This window comes from Mus caroli, unplaced genomic scaffold (genome assembly GCF_978045245.1).
Source record: "Mus caroli unplaced genomic scaffold, Mus_caroli_1 scaffold_9, whole genome shotgun sequence".
NCBI lineage: Eukaryota > Metazoa > Chordata > Mammalia > Rodentia > Muridae > Mus > Mus caroli.
In genome coordinates this window covers 79,672,840-79,694,970 of record NW_028227264.1, presented here as the reverse complement: position 1 = coordinate 79,694,970, position 22,131 = coordinate 79,672,840, and the positions used below count along the sequence as shown (strand labels likewise).

At 53.4% G+C, this 22,131-nt stretch overlaps 1 protein-coding gene across 2 annotated transcripts; it reads right to left on the bottom strand.

Moving 5' to 3' along the window:
• Positions 1 to 345: 345 nt before the first annotated feature.
• Positions 346 to 19,914, bottom strand: Tmprss9 (transmembrane serine protease 9). 2 transcript variants are annotated; one of them, XM_021174319.2, is made up of 18 exons: positions 19,767 to 19,914; positions 17,061 to 17,188; positions 15,814 to 15,881; positions 15,482 to 15,657; positions 14,391 to 14,432; positions 13,414 to 13,527; positions 12,224 to 12,395; positions 11,229 to 11,503; positions 10,330 to 10,466; positions 9,329 to 9,647; positions 7,137 to 7,308; positions 6,263 to 6,534; positions 5,281 to 5,417; positions 4,447 to 4,852; positions 2,365 to 2,536; positions 1,597 to 1,859; positions 1,382 to 1,518; positions 346 to 507 (listed from the first exon to the last, which is right to left on the bottom strand). In XM_021174319.2, the coding sequence occupies exons 1-18, from the start codon at positions 19,912 to 19,914 to the stop codon at positions 346 to 348; spliced, it is 3,300 nt and encodes a 1,099-aa protein (XP_021029978.1). The 2 variants fall into 2 exon arrangements, with proteins under 2 accessions (XP_021029978.1, XP_021029979.1); XM_021174320.1 differs by lacking the exon at positions 15,814 to 15,881 and having other exon boundaries at positions 15,482 to 15,624; positions 17,062 to 17,188.
• Between the last annotated feature and the right edge of the window lie 2,217 nt (positions 19,915 to 22,131).

The following is a 22,131-nucleotide window of genomic DNA, read 5'->3' as shown; positions in this document are numbered from 1 at the left end:
ACCTCAACTCTGAATAAACCAAGTGTGGTGCACACCTGTCAGCCCAGCACTTGAGGGTGGGTTAAGTGTGGAGGCAAGAGGATTGGTACATGAGACTCTGTCCCACCAAAACATAAGCACCAAAGGAGCCCGAGTTGGAGACATGCCCTGCTCCTGGAGACTCGTGGCTTCGACAGAGGCTCTGAGCCAGTAGGAGAAAGGACTCTGTTTATTGGAACAATATACACAGTCACAGCTAGTTCCCATCGGACTCCCATGTTTGTCTGCTACCAACTCCTCAGCGTGGGGTGGGTGGCCGGTAGCTGTGTTTCTTAGTCCAAGCTTGGGTTGCTAGCCACAGGGCAATCATTCCTGGATGTTCTGGCCTATCCATCCCAGCACAGCAGCCACTCGAGTGTAGACACCTGGGAAGTGGGGCCTGCCACAGCCGTAGCCCCAGCTGGTGACCCCAGTTAGCACCCATTGGCCAGATGGCTCCCTGCAGGCCAGGGGTCCCCCTGCATCACCCTGAAGGAGAGAGTGTCCTCAGACCAGATGAGCAGCCCTCAGGAGTAGGCATGACTCCTGCAACTGCACCTCTCTGTTGGGCACTCAAAAGGCCCCTGAGCGGAAGAGAGGCTGCCAAGAGCCTCGCTTTTGCCATGTGGGGAATGGGTTCAGTGCTGATTTGCTTCATTATTTGCACTGGCATTGCCTCTGCAGGGCCCTTGTCCCAAGGACCAACGTGTGTGCGTGCTGTGCATGTGCAGGCCAGAGCAGGGTGCTAAGTGGTTATCTGTTGTTTTCCACTCCATTCCACTGACACGGGTGACACGGGGCCTCTCTGTGAACCTGGAAGTAGGTGGTGGCCAGGTCCCCACTATTCCCCCTGTTGCTACCCGCACAGAATGGAGTGACAAGCACACATAGTCTGTAAGCACCGGCTTTTTATATGACTCCTGGGGATCTATGTTCAGTCTTCCTATTTGCACAGCAAGCACCGCATAAAACAGTGATCTCCCTGTACCGAAACACATCTGTGTATGTGTTGTTGGGGCGAGCTGGTCTCAAACTCCATAATTGCCCTGCCTGGACCCTCCAGTAGGATGTGAGGTTGGGAAACCACATGTTTTCTCTGAACGTGCAGTTGTGAAATGTGATGTCCCCAGAGTCAGGTGGGCTGGGGTGACTTGGGCAGGCTCAGTAGGAAGATGGCTTGTCACACAAGCGCGAGGACCCAAGTTAAATCCCAAAACCCACGTGAAACGCCAAGTGTGGCGAATGCGTGTGCTGCCAGCGCACTGGAGATGAGACAGAAAGATTCAAAGGACAGTGGTGGTGCAGGACTTCGGGCCTGCCTGGACTACATACATGGACTAAGAGAAGCCCTGTCTCCACTCACCGAGCAGCTGTCCACGCCACCCTGTGGGAAGCCTGCGCACAACATACGGCTGCTGATCTGCACCGGGTAGAAGCGGCGACATGTCTGTTCACTGAGGACCCTCACTGCAGCCTTCTGCAGCTGCCGCGCCATGGAGCCTGTGGGATCCGGGGATAGGTGTGGGTGGGGAGTGCCTCCAACGCCCCCTGCGCTGCGCCGGACGCTTGCGTGCCTACCTCCCTCGCGCAGCGATCCCCAGCCGGTGATGACGCATCGCGCGCCATCAGGGGGCCTTGCGGGACCTGGTAGGCAGATAGGTCGCACCAAGCGGCTGCGGCGCACGGGTCCCGCCAGCTCCAGCAGCGCCACGTCATAGTCCAGTGTGTAGATGTTGTAGAATGGGTGGCGATAGATGCGTGCCACGCGCTCCAACTGGCCCTCCGCGCTGCTCAGGAATGGGGTGCCCAGGAAGGCCGCCCACTGCATGGGGTCCCCATAGCTGCAGGGTGCGCGTATGTGTGGGCAATGCCAGAGCCCCACGCCTGCCTGAGACACCGTCCCACTGGAAATGGGATGCTCTGCCCCCTGCCCAACTCAGGCTCACCCAGCCAGGAGGGGTGTCCCTCTGAGGGGACACCACCAACTGCCTCACACACTCTCTGCAGAATTGAATGTCAAGGCTCTGGACTCCCACTAGGTCAACTAAGGGAAATGGGGACAACACACACACCCCTGAGGGAACACCAGCAGCCCCAGTCATTTCTACCAGGGCTCTGGGTGCTCAACTTTCCAGAGTGCAGTCTCCCTCTTGGGTCCTTCACAGCATGGGACAATCAGTCCCTTTCACCTTGTGACCAATAGGCACATGAGCACATGTTGAGGGTCCCTTAACCCTGCCAAGGAGGGACCGTGCCTTCTCTTCGGTGGCCTTGGGAACAGGGGCCAAATTGCAGAGGTGGATTGGGGAAGGGCAGGTGGTTTCCTGCACCCAGGGCAGGACTTACATGTCGAAACAGTGTGCTGCAGACAGAAGCCACCTCTCGGCCACCAGTACCGCCCCACACCGGTGCTCCCTGCGCCGCAGCCACAGGCTCACTTGCCAGGGCCACTCCCCAAGCGAGGCTGCGCTGCCGCCCACTATCCGGGTCAGGGCCCCGGGGGGTGCCAGGCCACAATCTGTGGAAGAGCAAGTATGGTGAGCCTGGTGCAGAGGGTCTTCCTCCTACCCACCCCGAGGCTGGGACCCCAACCCAGCACCCTGTGCCCTGTGGGAGGGTCAGAGGGTGGCTTCATATAACACCCAACTGGTGCCTCTTTCCCAGCCACTGGCCACCACCGGGACATTAGGTCCGAGTCTCTTCCTGGCCCACCCTCAACCAATACAAAAGGAGCCCAGGGAAAGAAAGACATCTAAGGCCCCATCGGAGGAGTGGGAACTCAGGAGAGTGATTTCGGAACTCAGCGTGCACTGCCTCCTTCCTAAGTAAGCCTCGGGCACTGGCTCCCGGAGCCAGAGTCCCACCTTAGGGTCTCCCGGGGTTTCTGGCCGGGAGCTCCCAGGCCACCGCAGTCACCTGGGTCAGGGTCAGACTGAGCTGAAGGCCAGGCTGGGGAAGCCAGTACTCATCTGCCAGGTCGCTCAGGTGTGGGGTCTCCCAAGGCGCGGGGCTTCCCGTAGAGGCCCTGCTGTGACCCCAAGGGCCCACTACCTCTCATGTAGTCCTGACTCCATCTGCTATTTCAAAGCCACTCAATACCGCCTCCATATTGCTTCAAGTGGAGGAACATCCTCGCTGGCCCAGTGACATTAGGAGCAGCACCCCAACAGTAATGAGAGAAAGGGGTGAGAAAGGTCTAGCCTAGGACCCTTTGGGAACTCACCCTGGGCAAGCGTCCCCACAGCAGGGATTTACAGCTGGGGTGCCTGGATGTGGGAGGCACTTGTAGTACAGTGGGAGGTAGAAACAAACACAACCCCGTCACCAGCTCTCCTCTCTGTTCATGCCGCACTCACAGATGCTGGTGGGGTGGGGTAAGACCCGACCACACAAAGCATACACCGGTCACGTCCTCCCCTCTCTAGACAGTCTACTTTTCCCAGCTGTTGTAAAATGTTGGGGTTTTGAGACACGATCTCCCTACACATGCATCCAGAAAGGCCTGAAAGTCCAAGCAATTCTCCTGCCTCAGCCTCCAAGACTTATGGTATGTGGAACCACACCCAGAGGCTCAGCTGAGGCACTACTCCTCTCTCCAGCCGTCCCATTCGCTCTCCCTCCCTCTGGGTATTGCTCTCCTCTTTTTTTTTTTTTAAATTTTATTTGAACACTCCTGGACTCCAAAACTGGGCCGGACCACGCTTCCAGTCCCTCACTGGGGGATTCTGAGCAGAGGTTCCACCCTGACCACACCCCAATCCTGTGGGGCAGGATTCTAGGCAGAGCTCCAGTCCTTAGTGTTTGCTGGTTAGAGGAACTCTCACTAAATTGATCACAATAGCCCTAAAAGCTCCTCACAGCCCAGGCTGGCCTTGAACTTGTGATGCTCCTGTCAAGTAGATGAGGTGACACGTGTTTGCCTTTAGGCCCAGCCATCAAGAGGAACAGGAGTTCAAGGTCAGCCTCAGCTACTGAGTAGGTCCTAGTCCAGGAGAGTACTTGACAATACTAAAAGAAATAGAAGCTGGAGAGATGGGTCAGTGGGCATGGTTGTGTGCAAGCCTTTGACCCAAGCACGGATGGTGGCAAAGGCAGGAGGCTGGCTGGGACTTGCCAGCTGCTGCAGAGGCTGCAGGTACAATGAGGAGCCTTGCCTCGGAGGAGCACTGTGGAGTGTGACAGAGGACAGTGTTCACATTCTTGGTGAAGTGGGATATGGAGGCCCTCCTCTGGCCTCTGCATGCACACGTGTGCACACACAAATAAATGGACAGAAGATGTCAGCAAACAGACACAGACAGCACCATGGGCAGAGTGCCTTCTGCAGGCTGGGCAGGCTGCCACAGGACCCAGACATCGGACTCCAGCTCCGGATGGTCTTCAGCACCATCGTGCCGTGAGAGTCAGTCCGGGCCTGAGTTACCGTACCTGGCAGGTGAGAGTGTACGGTGGTGCCCGGGGCACTTGGGGCTGCTGTCTGTCCCCTGGTGGTGGTACTCCTGGCAGACAGTGTTGTGTTGAGTGGTCTAGTGGTTACTCTGATGGTGGCCCTGGGGGTAGCAAGTCTGCTGGTGGTGGCCTCTGGGATAATGAGGCCAGCAGCTGTAGTTTTGGGGGGCTCACTAGGGTTGAGCCGTGTGCTGGAGGTGTGGGGGCGAGCCATGGAGCTGGGTTCTGAGGACATGGCTTTCAGGATCCAGTCCTTGAGGCGTGTGATTCGTGCATATACACCAGGCTTCTTAGCCTGGGCACAGCCAATGCCCCAGCTCACGATGCCAGCCAGGTAAAAGACACCAGGTGTCTCTTCACATGCCAAGGGGCCACCAGAATCACCCTGCAGGAGGATACCAACAGGCCTTTGTGGGACACCCATCCAAGGAACAAAAAGGTTCCACTCCCATTAAACATCAGGTTTCACATTCAGGCTTGGCTGTGTGACCTTCGGCAGATTCCTTTCCTTCTCTGATCCTTCACATTTTTTTTTTTTCTGAGACAGGGTGTCTCTGTGTATTCCTGGCTGTCCTGGAACTCACTCTGTAGACCGGGCTGGCCTTGAACTCACAGAGATTCACCTGTGTCTCCCTCCCAAGTGCTGGGATTAAAGGTGTGTGCCGCCACTGCCCGATCATCAAGCATTCTTGTTTTCCCTTTTTCGGTACTGGGGATGGAACCCAGGGCCTCAAACACGCTAGGCAAGTGCTCACCACTGAGCTCCTAGAGCCCAGGTAGGAACGGGGGGCGGGGCATCCCTATGGCACCCACCTGGCAGGAGTCAACTCTGCCCTCCAGGAAGCCAGCGCAGAGCATGCGGTCAGTGAGGGAGAAGTTGTATAGAGCCCCACACATCTTCTGCTCTATGATACCCACGGATGCCTTCTGCAAGATGTCGGGCTTGGTGGCTGCCAGGAAAGAGGTCATCATGCAGGGCCAGCAGGCACTGTCTGTACCCTGAGACCAGCCAGCAGAGCCCACACGAATTTCTAACTTGTTTAAGACATGGTCTCACTGTGTAGCTCTGGCTGTCCTGGAACTCACTGAGATCCTCCTGCCTCTGCCTCTCTGCCCCCACACCTAGCTTTCACAGGAATTTCATTTCTCCTTGTGGGGCTGGGGTGGAACCCAGGACCTTTGCACATACTAACCAAGTGCTCAGCACACCCCAATTCTTGCATTTTTTTAAAAGGGTTTCACTATGTAGCCCAGGCTGGCCTTAAATCTAGGATGCTCCTGCCTCTGTCCCTGAGTGCTGTAGTGGTGTAGGCACCATTCCCATTTTGACAAAGTTGTCCGTAAAGGACTAGAATGTTACTGGCTGTTACTGTTTCAGCCGTGTGAAAGAAAAGCCAGGGATAAGATATCCTGTTAGTGAATGGATGTGCAGGGCCCATAGGGCAATAAAGCCTGGTTTATACCCAGTCAGTGGGCTCCATGTGATTTCTGGCATAGTAAGAGGCTGGTGGCTCAGGTCTATGAAACTAAAGGTTACTGGGTCAGCACAGATGTTTTTGCAGCCGTGGACGTATGAATGTATGGCCCTTGTGCTGATAAAACTTTATTTATACACACACGTAAGGGCCCATCTGTAGACCCTAGGAGACGTGGAGGGACACTTAGGATTAGGTTGTCGGGTCGGCACAGAATAATGAGTAGTTTAGGACCCAGCTGAGGGAAGCCAAGCCGCAGCATCCCTCCCAGGCCAGGCCCTGGAGATAAAGTAGTAATTCCCTCCCTGGGACCTGCTCACCATTTCCCTCCTGCATGTTGCCCCAGCCAGAGATCATACACTTCCGGCCAACAGGGAACTTGTGGATGGCCAGGGGGAGACAAACCGGTTGGATGTACTTGTTGAAGACCAATGGCTGGGCTAACTCCAGCAGGGCCACATCAAAGTCCAGGATTCCTGGGTTGTAGCGGGGATGCAGGGCCACCCTTCGGAGCCCCAGCTTCACGGGGCTCCCGCCGACACCCAGCAGGGACACGGTGCCCAGGTGCGCCTGCACCCGCTCCACTTTGGTGCTGCAGAGACAGGACCTCAGGCACTCCCACCCGCACCCCAGGAAAAGGCCCTGCCGCAGAGTGCATGCACCCTTGGGACTTTGCTTTTGACACTCTGACCGAGACCCTAGCAACTTTATCAATGTTGTAGGTCAGAATCCCCCTGCTGTCGAGCCAGAGCCAGAGCCAGAGCCAGAGCCAGAGCCAGAGCCAGAGCCAGAGCCAGAGCCAGAGCCAGAGCCAGAGCCAGAGCCAGAGCCAGAGCCAGAGCCAGAGCCAGAGCCAGAGCCAGAGCCAGAGCCAGAGCCAGAGCCAGAGCCAGAGCCAGAGCCAGAGCCAGAGCCAGAGCCAGAGCCAGAGCCAGAGCCAGAGCCAGAGCCAGAGCCAGAGCCAGAGCCAGAGCCAGAGCCAGAGCCAGAGCCAGAGCCAGAGCCAATGGTTGTGGTTCTGGACGAACCCCATTGTATGTGCATTCAGCGAACAATAAGCGCTTCCTGTTTATTGTCTTGCTTGGTTTGGTTTGTCAATTTTGAGCCCCGACTGACAGGAAAGCAGCACACTAGCTAGTTGGTGCCTGCTGCATGCAGTGAGGGACTGCTATCAGGGATCTTGGGAGGCCTTACTGGTTGAAACAGTGGGCGGCAGACAGCAGCCAGCGGTCACCCACCACGGTGGCTCCGCAGAAATGTCTGGGTCCTTCCTTCAGGCTGGCCTGCCAGGGCACCTCCCCAGACACGGCGCTGATCCCGCCCACAATCCGAGTGGGCTTGTCCATGGCGGGTCTGGCCCCACACTCTGCCAGGGGAGAGGAGAGAGGGAATGGAGGGGGTCGTCATCTACTCTGGGTTCACCCATTCTAGGCCTAGGGTAACCTACATAACAGCAATTGGGATGTCACAGCCTGGGCAGGGTGTGGCAGGGCCCTTGCCTCAGGTACACCAGGCGTCACAACTTACACAAAACCTCAAGAGATTCAAAGCTGATAAAACACAGAGGTGTGCAGGAGCAGGGATGGTGCCCGCAGGACTATGCTGGTCACAGCAGAGACTTGGTCACCCAGCTCCCGCAGGCATATGGAACTTCCTGCTGACCCTGCAATATCACTCTAACTGTGCTGTCTTGTGCTGCCTCATTTCCCACACACCTACATTATACTTTCAATGAAACCAGCAGTGTGGCCTTTAATCCCAGCCCCTGGGAGGCTGGGGCAGGAGGATCTCTGTGAGTTCAAAGCTAACTTAGTCTACATAATGAGCTGCATTCCATCCAGGCCTCAGTGAAAAAAAATTGTTTTAAAACATAAAATAAGGGGCTGGTGAGATGGCTCAGTGGGTAAGAGCACCCGACTGCTCTTCCGAAGGTCCAGAGTTCAAATCCCAGCAACCACATGGTGGCTCACAACCATCCGCAATGAGATCTGGCGCCCTCTTCTGGAGTGTCTGAAGACAGCTACAGTGTACTTACATATAATAAATAAATAAATCTTTAAAAAAATAAAATAAAATAAAATAAAATTTGGGGCTGGAAATATGGATCAACAATTAAGAGCACTGCCTGCTCTTCCAGAGAACCCAGGTTCAATTCGCAGCACAACCCTCTGTAATTCTAAGATCCAACAGACACACATGAAGGCAGACACCAATGCATATAAAATATAAAATAAATATTTAAAAACACGCCGGGCGTGGTGGCGCTCGCCTTTAATCCCAGCACTTGGGAGGCAGAGGCAGGTGGATTTCTGAGTTTGAGGCCAGCCTGGTCTACAGAGTGAGTTCCAGGACAGCCAGGGCTACACAGAGAAACCCTGTCTCGAAAACAAAAACCAAAAACAAACAAATAAATAAATATTTTAAAACATAATAAAAAATGTCCTCCCAAAGACCTGGAGAATGACCAACCTGAAACAGATGTGTGTGCTCATGTCAGACATCAGTAATAAATTGCTAATCCCCTGTTGATTGCTTCATGGCAGATATCAATAAGCAGTTACCAATTTCCCACTAAATGTCAAGACAGATGCCAATAATAAACCTGCTGATCTCCCACCATGCTCTTTCATGGCAGACACCAATAATCAATCACCAATTTTTCAATGAGGAGTCAAGGCAGGCAGACACTGGCAATCAATCACCAATCCTCCACTTACAGACATCCAGGTAGAGGCACTAACCATCAAACCGGATAAGCTGAGTTTAATTCCCTGAAAGCCAGTGGTGGAAGGAGAAAACCAATTCCTGCAAGTTGTCCTTGGGCATTTGCCCTCTCCCTCCATCTCCCCCCACCAGACGAAATCAGTAATCAGCTGTTAGTGTCCCACAGTGTTAAGGCAGACAGCAACAGTTAATCACAGCCAGGCCTGGTGGCACACGCCTTTAACCCCAGGCAAAAACAGGCAGATGTCTGTGAGTTCGAGGTCAGCCTGGTCTACACAAAGAGTTAAAGGACCACCATTAGGGCTACAAAGAGCCCAATATCCCCCTCCCCCAAACATATAGTCAATCACCAATTCCTCTAGGTCTTTCCTGACAGACATTGACAATTGATTACCAACCCCACACTGAGCATGTCAGGATTTCAATTAGATGCCCCTCTTCAGCCAGTGTTGCATGGCAGACATTAATAGTCAATAGAGTGCTTGCTGACTCCCTCAGGAGCCAATGAGACAGATGTGGATGAAGATCTATTAACATTCTCTTTTCCACCGAGTGCTTCGTGACAGACCTCAGTAATTGATCATTAGTCTCCTTAGTGCTGAGGAGAGGCAGGTCTAATCTGACCGGCCCGGGAGGGGACACCTGCCCAAAATCCACAATACCTTGTGGCTTGGCCGCAGTGCTGGGGTGCAGTGGCACAGGGCTGGGGGCAGCGGTGGGTTTGGCAGAGGTGTTGGGCGCCCAGCTCTCAGGGCTGGTAGGCCAGGGAGTGCTGGGGGTGGCGGGCGCTGGAGCCGCGGTGGCGACCACAGACACGTCAGCAGCGCTGGTCACCTCCAAGATCCAATCCCGCAGCCTGGTGACCCGGGTGTAGACCCCTGGGCGCCGCGCTTCTGCGCAGCCGATTCCCCAGCTCACGATACCAGCCAGGAAGAACCTTCCTGAAGGCTCCTCGCAGACCAGGGGTCCCCCGGAGTCACCCTGGAAAACAAAGGCACTCTCTCAGCTTGGGAGCAAGGTCTCTCCGAGGCGGAGACAACCCAGGGCCGGGGCTGAATCCTCTGTCCACGTGGCTGTGGACAGAGGCAGATGGAGGTTGCTACAAGGGCTCCTGGGTAGTAGCACAGGGGAGAGCGAGGATAGCAAATGTGATGTCATTAGCACTCGTGCCAGGAGCTGCATACCTTTGTGTAATTATTTATTTAGATATTTATGTGATGAATATTTAGTCTGTGTTTATTGTCAGTGTACTACTTTTGCACCGGGTGCCCTCAGAGACCAGAAGGCATCGGATCCCCCAAAACTCTTAACCCCTGAGCCACCCCTCCTGCCCCAGCACTCGGGAGGCAGAGGCAAGAAGATCTCTGTGAGTTCAAGGCCAATCCGGTTTACTGAGAAATACAGTCTAGGGCAGCCAGGGTTACACAGAGAAACTCTGTCTGGAAAAACCAATAAAACTATGCGGTGGCTTCGTTTATAAAATGCAGTCAACTACAACGAGCTCATACTGATACTTTTGGCTTGTTTTCCTTTTGAGATGGGGCCTCACACCTTGAACTCCTGACTTCCACCTCCCGAGTGCTGGTTGGTTCCACCTAGCTTGCACTTGCTTGTTCTCCGGAGGGAGGGGACAGAGGGTAACTGTTTCACCTTGGCAGCTCACCTGGCAGGAGTCTACCTTCCCGTCCAGGTAGCCGGCACACACCATCCTGTCGGTGAGCGAGTGGCCGTACAGGCTGGAACACAGGCTCTGGTCCAGCAATTCCACCGTGGCTTTCTGAAGGACCTCTGGCTTCACCACTGCCCACAGGGCAACAGAGAAAAGCAGGTGAGAGCGCTGGACCCCCAGCAGCCACTTTGAGCCAGGAGACTGAAAACTATCTCCTTCTGGTTCTCAGGATGCTGGGTCCACCTGACCTCACCCCAACATCCACATCTACTTAGGCACTAACAGGTGGCAAGCCTTCACCCCTCATCTCTTCTCCCCACACATGCTAGACTGGATCAGCTTCTCTTGTCACAGTTCAGGCCCCAACCCCGACTTGCCGGGAGGGTGAACTCACTCTTCAGCCCAGCAGCTCAGCTCCAAATGAGACACTTTCGCCACCCACTGCCTTATGATTATAGGCTTTTATTGTTTTCTGAGACAGGGTCTCTTATAGCCCAGGCTGACCTCGAACTCACGTTATAGCTAAAGATGACCTTGGACTTCTGATCCTCCTGATCCTCTGGTCTTAAATTTGGGGATTTTAGTTGTATACCACCACCTTCAGCTTTACAGAATTTCTTCTTTGTTCTTTACCGGAGGTATGGAACCCACTTGTTAGCTAAAAACTCCACCCTGGCCATGTCCCCCCAGCCCCTTACCTGGGGATTCTAGGCCGGGGCTCCATTATGACCACGCCCCTAGCCCTGTTTTTAGTTTTGGAGAACATGTATTCCCAAGGTCCCTGATCTTATCCCCTGCCTCAGACCCCCAGATTATGAGCTCGGAGGGAGGAGGCAGCATTGCCCTGGGGCTAGAAGGTCTCAGGAGTGGGAGGATGCACGCGGCAGGCTTACGGAAGTCCTCTTTCAGGTAACCCCAGCCGGAGATCAGGCACTTCTTGCCCGGCGGGAAGACGTGCGTGGCCGCGGGGAGGCAGACAGGCTGCACGTAGCGTCCGAAGGGCAGCGGGCGCGCCAGCTCCAGCACCGCCACGTCGAAGTCCGCCGTGTCCGCATCATAGGCGGGATGCTTGGCGATGCGGAGCACGCGTGTGCGCACAGCGCTGGCCTCTGACCCGCTCAGGTGCACACTGCCCGCCTGGGCGGCCCACTGCGCAGGGTCCTGGAATCTGGGGAGGCCCGAGGGGATGCGACTTAACGAAGAGCCCCGACGAATCCATAACTTAAAACAGTAAAGGATGCGAGCAGACTCTTGTGGCCAAGCCGGCCTGTCTGAGTTCAATTCCGGGGACACACATGGTGGAAGGAGAAATCTGCAAGTTGTCCTGCACACACACATACACACACACACACACACACACACACACACACACACACAAATGCATATACATTGTGGCACATACAGATGCTAAATAAAAGCTGAGCAGGGCTGGGCAGTGGTGGCGCACGCCTTTAATCCCAGCACTTGGGAAGCAGAGACAGGTGGATCTCTGAGTTCGAGGCCAGCCTGTTCTACAGAGTGAGTTCCAGGACAGCCAGGGCTACACAGAGGAACCCTGTCTCGAAAAACCAGAGAGAGAGAGAGAGAGAGAGAGAGAGAGAGAGACCCAGGTTTGAGTCTCAGCATCCACATACAATATGGGTCACAACATCTCCAGTTCCAGGGGACTCAAAGCCCACTTCCGTTCTCTATAGGAGTCAGGCATGCATATGGTGCACCAACAGACACGCAAGCAAAACATTCATAGATGTAATTAAATAAACCAAAAAGGGGGGGGGAGGGAGAGAATAAAGAGTGGACTTTGGAAAAAGGAAGGAGGGGGTACAGGGAAACACAGGTGGGTTGTGCCGAGCAGCAGGACTGGCAGCCACGGCCAGGTGGGACTCACTCGTTGAAGCAGTGGGCAGCAGACACCAGCCACCTGGCACCGATGATGGTGGCGCCACAGAAGTGTTCGTGATTCTCTCGAAGACTGACCTGCCAGGGGAACTCCCCGGGAGCCGCCTCCACGCCTCCCACGATCCTGCCAGCTGACCTCCAGGCAGGCTGCCAGCCGCAGTCTGCAAGACACAGGATCTCCAGCCAGGACCGTGACCCAGGAGCAGTCGTCACTTATCTTTTGGCCCCAGGTTCAAGGCATTCCCCCACTTGTTATTTGGGGCTTGCCCAACCTTCCTGAAGCCCCACTCAGCCTCAGGGATCAGACATCCAAGATCACACATATTAGTCAGTGTCAGAAAAAGGTTCAGGCCAGGTGCCGGAGCCCGAAAATCGGGTGACCTATTTGTTTATTTGTTTAAAACAGATTCTTATTCCAACCCAAGCTGGACTGGAACTCATGATTTTCCTGCCTCAGCTCCTGAGCACTTGCCTGACACTCCCACCCCACTAAGCCCTGGGTGGCACTTTCTTGATTAGTAAAGATTCCTAATGGAGGGCCAAGCCCACCGTGGGTGGTGTCAACCCCTAGACTGGAGATCCTGGGCTGTAGTGAGACTGGGAGGGAGCGAGCCCAGCCTACCTCCATCCTTGGCCTGAGTTCCTGTCCTACCTTCTCACAAGGGACTAGGAGCTAAAATACAGGGCTTCCTCCTAAGTAGCACAAAGCAGAACCCCTCCCCCGCAACGCCCCCCCCCCCCCCCGAGCTGCCTCTCTGTGCAGGCTGAGAATACTAGAAACATTGATTATCACAATATGTGATAAAATACCACGGTATTTTCTTCACTTTTTTTTTTTTTGGTAGTTTTTTGAGACAGGGTTTCTCTGTGTAGCCCTGGCTGTCCTGGAACTCATTCTGTAGATCAGGCTGGCCTCGAACTCAGAAATCCGCCTGCCCCTGCCTCCCAAGTGCTGGAATTAAAGGCATGTGCTACCATTGCCCGGCTTTTCTTCACGTTTTGATCTGAGCAATCCTGTTCCTGGCAACATCGAGCTCTAGGCTCCCACCCCTGCTTTCTCTGAGGAGTAACCCCCTCGGCTTTCCCCCACCCACCCGGCAGCCTCACACACCTCCTCCCTTTCCGCCTCCCAGCTTGTGAGCCAAGTGCACTGAGCGCCCAGGCCACACAAACACTGACCGCACTGAGTCTCGTCAGACTCGTCGGAGCAGTCCACTCTGTCATCACACTCCGGGTTCTCTTTGCTCACGCACTGACCATTCTGACAGGCGAAGACATTCCCAGGGCAGTAGCCTGGGAACAGAGAACCAAGCTGAGGGCCCGGGGTCTCTTCCTTGCAGAGGCAGCGACCTATGGTGGCCCTTTAGGTAACCGCACAGTGTAAGAATGTCTGCGAGCTCTTTGCTTCTCTCTGGAGACAAAGATGGGGCTAAACAACACGGACGTGTGTGAGACGTGAGTGACTGTGTGAGTGTGTATGTGTGTGAGAGCCAGGGTCTCTCTGGGTAGACTTGGATGGTCTGAAACTCACTTTACAGACTAGGCTGGCCTTGACTTCACAGACTTCCACTTGTGCCCACCTCCCAGTTGCTGGGATTAAAGGTTTTGTTTTTACAATAGAATCCACGTCACCTTCTGCGATGGCTGATCTTAATGGCCTACTTGATGGGATCTGGAAACAGTATGAAGACAAGCCTCTACTCAGCTGAGAGGACATCGGAGCTCCAGTGGTCACCTCTCTCTGCTTCCTGACTGAGGACCCTGCCTCCTGCTGCCACACCCTCCCCGATGAGATGGACATCAGAACTGTGGCCAAGGTAAACCCTCCCTCCCTTAGTTCCTTGAGTCAGGTGTCTTGTCACAGTAACAGAGGAGTGACAGAGAAAAACATAAAAATAAGCAGTGACTGGGAATGGAAGCGCACACCTTTAACCCCAGCACTCGGGAGGCAGAGCTCTGAGTTTGAGGCCAGCCTAGGCTACATAGTGAGACCCTGACTTGGATAAACTACCCATTAGCACATCCTGCTGCGGCACCCACGACTCCTGTGTTATTGTCCCAGGGAGGCCAGAGGACCACAGTAGCTGCACCTATGCTTGCCAGAGATGAGCTGAGGGCATTCCAGGAAGCTGAGCTGGGGCCCAGGCCAGTCCTACCTGACTTTAAGTCCCTCTCAGTCACCGGACCTTCACACCTTCCTGAAGCAGAAGTGAGACAAAGCCAAGTGAGAGACGAGTGGTGGGTCATGCCTGTCGCTGAGGCTGAGGCAGGGGGATTGTGAACCTGAGGTCAGCCTGGGCAGCATGAGGAGGCCTCCCTCTCTCCTCCCTCTCCCTACAAAGTCAACTGCGTTGAGTGCTGGCTCTTCAGGACATCTGCTGCAGGCCATGGCAGAGCCACCAACACTTGAGCCCTGTCTTCAACTTGGCTGGTGAGAGCGCTTAAGAGCCACCTGAGGCTGGCAGCCACTGTCAAAGCAGGAACACGCCTGCCACCGAGGAATTTTATAGCAGGTGGACTGAAACAGTGATCCGTGAGAAGTTACACACAGGAGTGGCTCACAGCCTCAGCAGGGCAGACTCAGATGGCTTAGGCAGAATTAATTAATTAATTAATATTTTTGAGACAGTTTCTCTGATCAGCCTGCTGTACTAGGACTCACTCTGTAGACCAGGCTGGCCTTGCATTCACAGAGATCTCCCTGCCTCTGTCTCCTGAGTAATGGGATTAAAGGTGTGTGCCACCACTACCCAGCTAGATATTTTAAAATTAATTTATGTATGGGGGTGTTTTGCATGTGTGTGCGTATCCAAGAGGGCATAGGATCCCCTGGAAGTGGAGCAACAGAGACTGCGGGCAGCGATGTGGGTGTTGGGAATGGAGCCCAGGATATCTCCGAGAGCAGTCGGAGATCTAACCACCCGGAGCCCTCTCTAGCCCCAAGCCCCTTGAATTATATCACACTCTGCAGAACAGGTCCAACCTAGAATGTGTGACTTCTTTAGTTCTGGTATTTTCTGATTTGTCTTTGGGACCACAGTGAACCCAGGATGTCTGGAACCATGGACAAAATAGTCCATGAATGTATGAATAAGACATGTACCCCACAGCAGAGGGCGTGTGAGCCTGTATCTCCCTCCTGCCATCAGAGGTGAAGAGCTTTTAAATTTTGAAGCTCTATGCAATCTGAGCTACCCACCGCTCCCAACAACCCTTCATCTCCCAGACCTGGCAGCCACCCACCTACCTGTCAGCTCGACTGACACGATGGTGCCATAGGCAGCCAGGGAAAGACCTTGTTCCTGCAGCCTTTCCTGGATTCCTTTCTGCAAGATGTCTGCTTCCTGCTTCAGGCTCAGGGGCTGGAGGGCTCGGAGCAGAAAGTGTAGCCGGAAATGTACAATCACAGTGGAATTGCCATCCCTGCATGCAAGAGGGGAGGGTCTTGAGGGTGGAGGGCAAGCTCACAGCTGGGAATCTTCTAGATACTCCTGGAAGGTTCTGGAATTATCTATACGCTTCTGGTATCTCCACAATGTCTACCAAGGCTGCTATGCCCTCACAGAGGCCCCAGCTCACCTGTAACTAAGCACGGTGCAGCCTGCGCAGCTTGACTCTAACTCTGTTTTCTGGAAACTACTCACAAACTGCAACAGAAATGAGAGCAACGGGCTGGTGAGATGGCTCAGTGGGTAAGAGCACCCGACTGCTCTTCTGAAGGTCCGAAGTTCAAATCCCAGCAACCACATGGTGGCTCACAACCATCCATAACGAGATCTGACTCTGTCTTCTGGAGTGTCTGAAGATAGCTACAGTGTACTTACATATAATGAAAAATAAATAAATTAAAAAAAAAAAAAAGAAATGAGAGCAACGATGCTATAACCACAGCAAAACAAACAGGACCACAGCCAGAGATCAGGCAGGGAGGGCATTGTGAAGTTGGTCACGTGAAACACTCTTCTGTCAATAAATTAACAAACACTGCGCAATCGAGGCATGTAACGAAATGGAACTGAGCAGTGGAAAGGAATATAAGAATGGAATATTACTCAGCTGTGGAAAAGAATATAAGAATATATGCTGCTTCCAAGCTATAACCACAGAGACTTTTATATATATATATATATACTTAATATTATTTATTTAACGTATGAGTGCTCTGCTGCATATACATCTGCTTCCTGAAGAGGGCATCAGATCCCCCTATAGATGGTTGTGAGCCACCATGTGGTTGCTAGGATTTGAACTCAGGAACACTGGAAGAACAGCCAGTGTTCTTAACTGCTGAGCCATCTCTCTAGCCCAACCACAGAGACTTAAAGCAACATCTCAAACAGTTTCAGGCACATTAACAGCTGCACTAGTCAGAGCTACTGAGAGGTAGGAGCAGCTGCATGACCATAGAGATGGATAGATGGGGGATGGGGGAATAGGTGGGTGGGTGGATGGATGGATGGGGAGATGGATGGGTGGGTGGGTGGATGGATGGATGGGTGGGTGGGTAGATGGAAGGGTGGGTGGGTGGTGGATGGATGGATGGGTGGGTGGATAAAAGAATGATACACAACACATGATCCATTCCAACACTGAACTAGCATGCAGCTGTGAACAGGTGGGGTCTCTGACATGTGCCCAGCATGCAGGAACCTTGGGACATTGTGCTCAGTAAGAAACCAACACAGAATAGACTCCATGATAAAAATATCACGTCTGTTTAGTAGGTGGATGCAGAGCACAGCGTCTCCAGTTCACCCCACAGACCGACCTCCCCTCCCCCAGAGTCTATCAAGCAGACCCCGCCTCCAGGCCCCAGCTGTACTCGCCAGTGTCTGCAGAGCATGCGTGAGTAGGCGGTAGAAGTCAGAGTTCTCCTGCTGCAAAGAGCTGGTGAAACGGACCCCGTGTAGCTCTGCCATGTGCTCCACGTGGGCGCCCTGTGCGGAGAAGAAGGCTGCGGACAAGATGGGTGCCTGGTGAGACAGCCCCACTGTGGGCTTGGGGCTCAGTGCCTCCTGCACCTGCCCAGCCTCCATACACACAGGACCTGACTCCCCAGGTGGACCAGCATTGAGCCTCTGCTGAAGGCCATCCTGAGGACTCCCAGAGACAGTATAAAGTGACATGGACTGTCCCTAAAGTCAGCTTCCTTGACTTCCTGTGACATCATAGGTCACAGTCCCTCAGGAGGTCTTACAGTGTCCCAACCTCTTTCCTAGGATGGGGCAGTGACTCCTGCAGAGGACAGAGTAAGCCGGCAGACACCAGAACCTTTGTACAATTTATCCAGAGGCCACATTCCAGGCTGGCATGCCTTCTTTGACAGTTTGTGACACATGTGAACGTCAGGTCATCAAATCCGACTCCCCACCCCACCCTGCCCCCTCTCCCTTCTCTCTCCATCATGTGTTTGAGCCAGGGTCTCTCATTGAACACAGAGGCTCACCAATTCCACTAGGATGACCAGCCAAGGAACCTGAGGAGCCCCTGCATCCTTGACTCTAAGATGACAAGCACCCGTTACTGCACCTGGCTTTTTCTGGTGTGGGGATGGAGACCCTGGTGTCTGGCAAGGTAGCCCCTGTGTGGGGGCTGAGCCATCTCCCAGCCTCTCTTCTTTTCATTCTTTTGAAGCAGGGTTTTGCTCTGTAGGCTGTGGTGACTTGGACTTTACAACCGTCCCTCCCCAGCTGGCCCTGCCTGTGCCACCATTTCTCCTAAAGGGAGTTTCTGACTCTTCAGTTTCCTCCACTCAGGAGGCTGCCACACGGACACTGTGGCGTCAGGGTATTTAAGACCAACACGGCCGGGCAGTGGTGGCGCACACCTTTAATCCCAGCACTTGGGAGGCAGAGGCAGGCGGATTTCTGAGTTCGAGGCCAGCCTGGTCTACAGAGTGAGTTCCAGGACAGCCAGGGCTACACAGAGAAACCCTGTCTCAAAAAAACCACAAAACAAACAACAACAACAACAAGACCAACACGAGCCTCTTACCCTTAGCAAATAAATTAGTGGGTGGAGAGACAGCTCAGGCATTTGGAGCCTGACTTGGTTCCGGCACCAATAGCTCACAACCGCTTATAATAGCAGGCCCAGTGTGCCTTGCACCCTCTGCCGGCGGCCGTGGGTACTGCATGCATGTGCCGCACAGGCATACATGCAAGTAAAAAGCTCATACACAGAAATAATTTTTAAAAAAAAGATTTATTTATGTATTATGAATACAGCATTTTTCCTGCATTATAGAAGGTTGTGAGCTATCATGTCGGGGCTAGGGATTGAACTCAAGACCTCTGAAAGTGCAGTGCTCTTAACCTCTGAGCCATCTCTTCAGCCCCAGAAATAAAATTTAAAAACAAAATCTGCCACAGACAGTGGTAGTACAAGCCTTTAATCCCAGCCCCTAGGGGGCAGAGGTACACAGATCTCTGAGTTCGAGGCTAGCCTGATCTACAGAGCAAGTTTCAGGACAGCCAGAACTACACAGAGAAACTGACTCAAAAAAACAAAAACAAACAACAACAACAAAAACACAACAGAAGCAAACGGATAGCGTGTGGGTGCTGAGTCTTAGCCATCCGTCGGGATGGATTTGTGGATTCATGGGTAGAGGGATCATCCCAATGGGCTGTGTCGCTCAGTGGGTAGAGCACTCCCCGCAGGCATTGGCCCTGGGTGATGGCGTGGTGGTGCACATCTCTAGTCCCAGCACTTCGGAGAATGAGACAGAGATCATGAATTCAAAGTCATCCTCAGCAGTGAGAGTTTGAGGCCAGCACGAGCTATGTCAGACCCTTCTCTTTCTCAAAAAACCAGGAAAATCCCTCAAAAATGATCGCAAAGGTTTGTGTGCTGCTTGGACTGACAGGAAGCCCTCAAAGAGGGGTAGCACGAAGGGAGATGAGAATGCTACCGCATGTGACAGGCACAGCCACTAGGAGGCAGCATTCAGCCATGTCAGACTGCAGTAACCTAGCCGGTCCAGAAAAGCTTAATACATATTAGTACAGTTGGGGACTGTAGGGCAGTTACCAATGTATTCTGTTATCTTTTATCAATACAGGGTATCTCTGTGCAGCTCTGGCTGTCCTAGACTCTCTCTGTAGACCAGGTCGGCCTCAAACTCACAGAGATCAAAGGGTGTATGCCACAACTGCCTGGCCAATTAAATTTTTTCCACACAAGTTCCCCAGTTTGTACCCATTATCACGGTATCACCATACTAACAGGCATGAGCCCAGCCCCTCCTAAGCCACACCCCTGTAGTCCTGCCTTACCTGGAAGGCAGGACCCACCTGCTGCCTTAAGCTGTCAAAACTGACGTATCTGTTCCCTCCCCATTGGACCACAGTGCCGCCCACCCGCTCCTTCTTGTTGCTGCAGACACTTCCTGCATACCCAGCATATTCCTGGACCTCAGAGCCTGTCCTTGCCACTGCTGGCTCTGGCTGGAAGGTCAGCCCTTTGACACTTGGGATGTCCTTTTGCATGGTCCCTACCCTGAGGACCCAGGCCTTCCTCCTGCCACTTACCTGAAAGGACTCCCAGGGTCACGATGGCCATGCTGATGCCCACCACTGTGATGACAGCCGTTCGACAAGGGCCAGGGTCTGGAGCAGGTACAGAGACATCCTTTGTCACCTCTGGCACAAGTTGTAAGTCTGGTGCAGTGGGCTCCATGGCTCGGCAAAGGTAAGCTCCAGCTAGACACCTGCAAGAGAAAAAAAAATTAAAAATGGACAAAGGGTTTGTCTGACATTCAGCCAAACTTGGTCCTGGACTCCTGATCTACTAACTCCACTTCCAGAGTTCAGGGGTGACGGGCATGCACCCCGCATTCCCTGACACCCATGTGGACCCAAGTGCACCTTTTGCTAATCCTGGTATCCCAAGGCTGAGGCCAAGCCAAAGTGTCCCATCCTTAAGGAGACTTGCTCTGCCTGAAATGGCCACTCAGACCCTTGTGGCCGCCATGCACAGCAGAGGGGACAGGTCAGTGGCCCCACTATGACATCGCTTAAGCTACAGAGCTTCTGGGGGAGAAGCAACCATATCCCCAAATCATCACTGAAGTGAGAGACAGGAGCCATGCTCCAGCTCTGACCAGTGAGCTCTCGGCCTCGGACTGCAGGGGAGACCTCAGTGACAGTCCACATACACACAGATGTACACACAGATGCACACACAGGTGACCACACACATGCAAACACACTCACACACATTCATACACACATATGCATACACACATGCACACACATACATATACGTGCACATACACACATACATGCACACATGTGGATATGTGTGTGCATAACACATACACACATGCACATGTGTGTGCGTGCACAGGCATGCACACACGAGCACACACGCATACTGTGCTCACACACACACACACACACACACCCCGTGCTCATCCCTTCCCTAAGGACTTACTCTTAGTGAGTGTTAAGCACGCCATGCCATTCAGCCCTTCCCATAGTAATTACTGCAGAGCTGCCCCGCCCGCAGACACAGAGCCCCGAAAGGGGCTGATGTAACTCTGTGAATCTCGGCAGACCTGAGCTGGGGAGACCAGGCTACCAAGAACTGCTTCACCAGAACCAAACATGGTAGCACACACCTGTCATCCCAGCATCCAGGAAGCTGAGGCAGGGGGATTTCTGTGAGTTCCAGGCAAGGCTGGACTGCCAAGTGAAACACTGTAGCCAAAATTGGGGAGGAGGTCGATGCGGGGCATGGGACACAGACTACTTCCTGGCCAGCTCTGATCCTCAACAGGGGACCAGGATCCTGGCTTTGGGAGACCAAGTCTACCCTGACACTTGGTCTGTAAGTAGGGTTTCTTGGGGGTAAACATGGCATATGTTCAGCAATAGGTCACCTGAGCACTTCTGTGCATTGGTGACACAGGGGCTGTCCAGCAGTGTCCTCTCAATGGAGGCATTTCCTCCTGAGGGAAGGCTCCCTGAGACTCACAGACTTCCTGGAACTCCCATGATTCATAATGGTAGGGAGAGGGGACTAAGCCAGGCATCAGGAAATCCCAAACTGCCTCTAAGTCACCCACACTCAGTAAGTCACCCCAGTGCACTCACAGGTTGCCTGAGCTCAGTCTATGGGATGGATCAGTTCTGTGGTCTGAGGTTGGTGCCCTGTCTTCAGTGAGGTGGTGGCTGCACACATCTCCCCAGGAAACACTGAGTGAGCAGGTCGGGCACTGAAGGAGCCACCCAGCAGCTACGAGTATAAAATGGTGGCTTTCTCTGCTTGATGGGGAACACCAGCTGAGTTCTGAGCCTACAGCTGCTGCAAGGAACAAGGGATCCTCACAGAGCAGCGAGCAAAACGCCACTGAACAATGTGCACGGACACCATATTTAAGGGTTGTTATAGAGCTGGGAGGTGGTGGCCCACACCACAGAGGCAGGCAGATCTCTGAGTTTGGGGCCGGCCTGGTCTTCTGGATGACAGAGAAACTCAGTCACAAAACAAACAAACAAAACAGGTGTTATTAGGGATGGACTGCAGAGACGGCTCAGCAGTTAGAACACTGGCTGCTCTTGCAGCTGCCCTGGTTCAGTTCCTGGCACCAACAACGACCTGTGACTCCAGTTCCAAGGGATCTGATGCCCTCCTTGGGCATCAGACACACACATGGCACACAGGCATGTGTGCAGGCAAAACACTCATACACATAAAAAATAAATAAAGCTTAAAATTAAAAAAAAATAAATTGAAAAATTAAAACCAAGCCTAGAAAGGCTCAGCGGGTGAGGGAGCCTGGTGGCCTAAGTTTGATCCCTGATACCTAAATGGCAGGAGATACAGCTTCTGTAAGTTGGCCTCTGACCACATAGCCTCAGTGGGACACTTCCCCATAAATACACACAAGTA

What these genes read in the sequence shown, in the direction of transcription:
- Tmprss9 (XM_021174319.2), bottom strand. Translation starts at nt 19,914, where the DNA reads ATGGAGCCCACTGCACCAGACTTACAACTTGTGCCAGAGGTGACAAAG. An exon ending in TTACCTGAAAGAGGACTTCC is followed by an intron (nt 10,467 to 11,228) that starts GTAAGCCTGCCG and finishes CCCTGTGGGCAG; the next exon opens with TGGTGAAGCCAGAGGTCCTT. An exon ending in GGAAGGTAGACTCCTGCCAG is followed by an intron (nt 9,648 to 10,329) that starts GTGAGCTGCCAA and finishes TTTGTTTTCCAG; the next exon opens with GGTGACTCCGGGGGACCCCT.